The sequence below is a fragment of the Coenobita brevimanus genome, chromosome 4 (assembly GCF_032717465.1).
Source record: "Coenobita brevimanus isolate Jiangsu-jjx chromosome 4, ASM3271746v2, whole genome shotgun sequence".
Lineage (NCBI taxonomy): Eukaryota > Metazoa > Arthropoda > Malacostraca > Decapoda > Coenobitidae > Coenobita > Coenobita brevimanus.
The window spans coordinates 36,477,246-36,483,245 of record NC_136957.1 but is presented as its reverse complement, the minus strand read 5'-3'; the positions used below and the strand labels follow the sequence as shown (position 1 = coordinate 36,483,245).

Genomic DNA, 6,000 nt, shown 5'->3' with positions numbered 1-6,000 from the left:
CTGACCCTGACTTCTGATGGCAAATTCTCCAATCCCCCTTCCTCCTTGCATTACCCATAACCCTTCCACGAAGCTGGGTTTAAATCTGATAAATGTTGTTCATGCTGAGTTTGTTATGTGACCCCGACATTCCACCTACTGTTCTCAGTAACACGTGATTAACTCCTTGGCTGATCCTCAACCCTTCCACCAAGTCTGGGTCAAGATGAAGCAGACTTTTGTTTTGTTCACACACACACACACACACACACACACACACACACACACACACACACACACACACACACAACCACGAGTGTAAGTACCAGCCTTCACTGCCTCCTTCAATACGACACATCTTTCTTAAGTGAAATAAAATCAAAAGGTATGAAGAATTAAAAAAAAAAAAAAGACAGGAGAGATGAGCAGTTAGACAGAGACAGACAGACAGACAGATAGATATATAGATAGATGGATACACAGACAGACAGACAGACTGACAGATAGATAAATATACATGGATTCAGACAGACAGACAGATAGATACATAGATAGATGGACACACACAGACAGACAGACAGACTGACAGATAGATAAATAGATAGAGATGGATAGACAAACAGACAGACAGACAGATAGATAGATAGATAAAGATGGATACAGACAGACAGACAGATAGATAAATAGAGATGGATAGACAAACAGACAGACAGAGACGGATAGATAAATTGACAGACAGACAGACAGAGATTAATATAGATGGCTACAGACAAATAGACAGACAGACAGAGATAGATAACCTGACAGACAAAGTTAGACAGACAGATAGATAGACAGACAGACAGATAGACAAACTGACAGACAAAGCTAGACAGACAGACAGACAAACATAGATTAATATAGAAGGATACAGACAGACAGACAGACAGATAGATAAACTGATAGACAAAGCTAGACAGACAGACAGACAGATAGATAATTAGACAAAGCTAGACAGACAGATAGATAATTAGACAAAGGTAGACAGACAGACACGTATCAACTGACTCTTTCAATACAACACATCTTTCTTCAAATTAACACAGAGATAGATAGAAAGACAGACAGACAGATAGACAGGCAACATAAATACCTGCCTGACAATGGAAAATGAATTGAGAAAATGAAGGGGTAAAAAAAAGGGAGAAAGAGCGAAGAGTAGCGAAAAAAGAACATCAGAAAAAAAAAACAAAAAAAAAAACAAAAAATCAAGAATGGAGAAAGAAAAAATAACTAAATAAAAAAAGGGAAACAAATTGAAGCCAAAAATAAAAATAAAAGATAAAAATAAAGAAAGAAACAATATAACTAAATAATAATTAAATAAAAATAAAATCAATAAAGCTGGACACTGACCACAACTAAACAAGATAAAAAAATTAACGAAAAATAAAAAAAATACCAAAGCCAGTGAGAGAATGTCAATAACAAAGGTGAAAGGGGAGGGAGGGGAGGTGGCAAGGGGAGGGGAGGGAGGGGGAAGGGAGGGGAGGAGAAGGAAGGAGAGGGGAATAGAGAGGAAGGGAGGGGAGGGGAGGGGAGTGGAAGGGAAGGGAACGTGAAGGGAGGAGAGGGGAATAAAGAGGAAGGGAGGAGAGGGGAGGGGAGGGGAGTGGAAGGGAGGGGAACGTGAAGGGAGGAGAGGGGAGAGGAGGGGAGTGGAAGGGAGGGGAACGTGAAGGGAGGAGAGGGGAATAGAGAGGAAGGGAGGAGAGGGGAGGGGAGTGGAGGGGAAGGAGGGATGCCAGAGAATTGGGGAAGTCAGAAGAATGAAGGGGAGAGAAAGTATGAGGAGGGAGAAGGGAGGGAGGGGGGAAGGCAAGGTGGGAGGAGGGAGGGGGGAAGGCAAGGTGGAAGGAGGGAGGGGAAGGAATGGTGAGGGGGGAAAGGAGAGAGGGGAAAGGGGAAAAATGATAAGAAGGGGAGGGGGTGGGGGTGGGGGAGAGGGGGAAGGGGAGGGGATGGGGGAGGGGGAGAGGGGGAAGGGGAGGGGGAGAGGGGGAAGGGGTGGGCGTAGCGGTGACAGCAGGAATGTGGGGCTGGTCAAATAAGGTGAGAGAGAGAGAGAGAGAGAGAGAGAGAGAGAGAGTGTTAATACAGGAAAAAATACAGGCTAAACTTTTATGAGGGAGAGAGAAAATACATGTAGCTGCGTGTATGTGTATCTACGTGCATGTATGTATGTATGTATGTATGTATGTACGGTGTGTGGACGTGTATGGTACGTAGGTGGAGTGCCCAGGGTCGGAGGCATAAAAAAGAACTTATGTATGTACGTATATATGTATGTATGTATGTATGTATGTGTGTATGTATGTTTATGTATGTATGTGTGTATGTATGATGTATTTATGTATGTATGCATGTGTGTATTCATGTATGTATGTGTATATGTATGTGTGTATATATGTATGTGTGTGTATTTATGTATGTGTATGTATGTATGTATGTATGTATGTACGTCCCTCGGTATACAACTGAGCACAATCCCTTGAAAAAAAAATATATAAATTATTAAATATATCACTCTACGGCTTTTCCATAACTCTACAAAAACCCTGTAGAATAAAAACACCAAAAATGAATACAGTCTTTATCTATGGAATTATTGTTGGAAAATACTGAGAATTATATGTGTGGAATTAATTTTTGTCCTCTGTCTTTTTCAGGCCCCTATCATACGAGTGTGGCTTCTGCTGCTGCTGCCTTCAGGTGAGAGAGAGAGAGAGAGAGAGAGGGGGGGGTTCAAGAATGCATAAAAGGTGGAAAACTCAAACAGAACGCCAGCTAGAGAGAGAGAGAGACAGAGAGACAGACAGACAGACAGACAGACAGATAGAGAGAGAGAGGGGGGAAGAAGGGGGTTGAGGAAGGCATAGGAGGTGGAACACACTCAAACAGAACGCCAGCTAGAGAGAGAGAGAGAGAGAGAGAGAGAGAGTCAGGAAAGCATAAAAGGTAGAAAATTCTCAAACAGAACGCCAGGTAAAGTGGGCCACAAATCCATTCACTGATAGCCTACATCTTTCACAACCCTTTCACTACCTTCAAGTCAAAGTAAATCGCTAAGGAAGAGATGTTACGGAGCTTCCTATGTCACCTGGGCCCGTATTCTTGACGGTTGAGGAAGCTCCCTTATACCTCTACCTAAGCGGTTTATTCTGCTTATTACATCTTCCTCTCCCTCTTCAGTGTTATAAAAGTCCTTCAAATATCTCCATACTCTGCATAAGTAACGTATAAAAGGATGTTAACCAGCCATACCCAAGAATAAATCGCAAAGGGAAAGGTGTTAGGGAGTCTGTAAGATAAAGACATCCCGATTCAACTACCACGTTTTTCAAGGTGCATCTCTTTGGCTTGTTTTCTCATCAGGTAAGGAAACTCCCTAACACCTCTTCCTTAGCTATTTATTTTAGGATATGGCTAGTTAATATCCTTTTGTACATTATCTAAGCAGCGTTGTAAGTGGTTTCCTGGGTTACAAGCTTGCCTCTCAGTGTAAAGCCTAAGTGGAAGGAATAGTAGTAAATAGTGACAGTAAGGATGGGAGAAATAGACAGGGAGGAAGGCAGACCCAGAAAAAGAATGATAATGGTGAAGGAAGACGTAGGCAACACTAAACCATGTGAGTGGATGACAGTTACCCCAGCCTACCATCTACAAATACGTTTACGTGAAGCTACAGAATGTGGTGAAAGTTTTTAGGCATATCAGATAGGGCCAGGATTCCGGAGGCTTGAATGATGAGTCAATGGAAGCGTGGCCCATTGGACTAAGCAAACTTGGACTGTCTGGCCGCTGCTACTCCCACCTGCCCTAGGGTGAGAATGGAGGTCCGGATGATGATGATGATGATGATGATGGTGATGATGATGGTGATGATGACGATGGTGGTGATGATGATGATGACGATGATGATGATGACGATAATAATGATGACGACGATGATAATGATGATGATGACGACTTATGAATCGGGGTCCATATCAGGAACGCCCGCCAATCCTCTTCTGGCCGCAAAGTCTTGTAAAAACCCCGCAGCAAAAAGTTGGCTCCTCCCCTGAGATCCCAGTTAATGCTGTTCAATTAGAGCGGAATCCCACTAATTAGGGTACGGTGACGCATGAAAGAAGTGCCGACGATACCAGCAGAGGCCGTGGCAGAGGCGTGGAGATGGACAGAAAAGACGAGGATGGCTGAGAAAAGACGAGGAAGGCAGCCAAAGGGGTGGAGGAATGGATGATGTAAACAAATGATGGAAATAAATGAAGGGATGAAAAGAAGTGCCGACGATACCAGCAGAGGCGTGGAGAGGAAAGACGAGGATGGGAGCAAATGGGGTGGAGGGATGGATGATGCAAATAAATGATGGAAATAAAACAAGCGATTGAAAGAAGTGCAGACGATACCAGCAGCGGCCGTGGTGGAGGCGTAGAGAAAGAAGACGAGGATGGGAGCAAAAAGCAGGATGGAAAGAAAAGACGAGGAAGGGAGCAAAAGGAGGACGGAGAGGAAAGACGAGGATGGGAACAAAAGAGGCGGAGGAATGGATGACGCAAATAAATGATGGAAATAAAAGAAGCGATGAAAAGAAATGATGGAAATAAAACAAGCGGTGAAAATGAAAAATACAGAAATAAAACAAGCGATGGAAATGAAAAATACAGAAATAAAACAAGCGGTGGAAATGGAAAATACAGAAATAAAACAAGCGATGGAAATGAAAAATACAGAAATAAAACAAGCGGTGGAAATGGAAAATACAGAAATAAAACAAGCGATGGAAATACATAAAAAGAAATTCTCGATATAAAAGAAGTGATGGAAATAAAACAAATTACTGGAATAAAAGAAGCGAAGCGATGTAAATTAATGATGGAAATAAGCGAGCAATGGAAATAAAAGAAATGATGGAAATAAACGCGCAATGAAAATAAAAAATGATGGAAATAAAGTACTGCACATAAATGATGGAAATAAAGGCAACGAATGATGGAAACAAAAGATGCGATGGAATACAAGAATGGAAGCCAAGGTGCTACGAACAACAGCGGTGGACGGATGGAAGACGTAAATAACAGGAACCAGCAAGAACTCAGACAGCGAGTACCTCCACCAACGTCAATTACATTAGAGAATTACTGTAAATAAAAGAAACCAGCAAGAACTCAGATAGCGAGTACCTCCACCAACGTCAATTACATTAGAGAATTACTGAAGTAATTTCATTTTCCTGTCGAATGACTGCTTTTACGGCCTCACATAACCAGTCAATTAAGTCTACGGTCTCAGTACATAATATTAATAAAATAAATACATATATATATACAAGACAGAGATGCAAAACAGAATATTTCCTATCGTTACAAACTGCATGAAATAAAATTAAAATAATGAAATAAAACAAACCCGACTGAAATAAATAACAAATACTGCTTATGTATATAAATATATATACCGTATACACATTTATTACATGTTAAAAGACACAAATCCTACTTAACATCATAAAATACCGGCAATGTATTAAAAACAATAAATCATACAAAATTCATTACATATACAATAGCATACTACCTACCTACGTATTTATCTACCTATAACCAGACGCCTTAATACTGCAAGGGGTAGCCACAAACGAATCGCCTCCATGTCCCCCACCATCAGGCAGCCCTCTCTCTAACAGCCCCTCCTCACTCACATACCTTCCATCCCCCATCTCATCCTTGGTATACCCCTCATCCCCTCCCCTCCATATCATCCTCGGTCTCCCCCACACCCTCTCCCCTCCGGCCCACACACATACACTCTCCTAGTCAATCTCTCATACTCTCGAAAATTAGTTCAGTAAAAATAATAATAATAATAATAATAATAATAATAATAATAATAATAATACCACAACAGGCGTGAGGATTTGGCCTGACCTTTCAGTGACACTTTAAAAAAAAATAAAAAATTAAAATAAATAAATATACA

At 41.3% G+C, this 6,000-nt stretch overlaps 1 protein-coding gene across 1 annotated transcript in view; it reads left to right on the top strand.

The window, feature by feature from the left end:
• LOC145396736 (uncharacterized) overlaps window positions 1–6,000 on the top strand; it is a 104,042-nt gene that overhangs the window by 66,336 nt on the left and 31,706 nt on the right. The window contains exon 2 of the mRNA XM_080270025.1: window positions 2,688–2,730. Within this exon, the coding sequence (XP_080126151.1) occupies window positions 2,688–2,730 (43 nt within the window). The remainder of the gene's footprint in view (window positions 1–2,687; window positions 2,731–6,000) is intronic.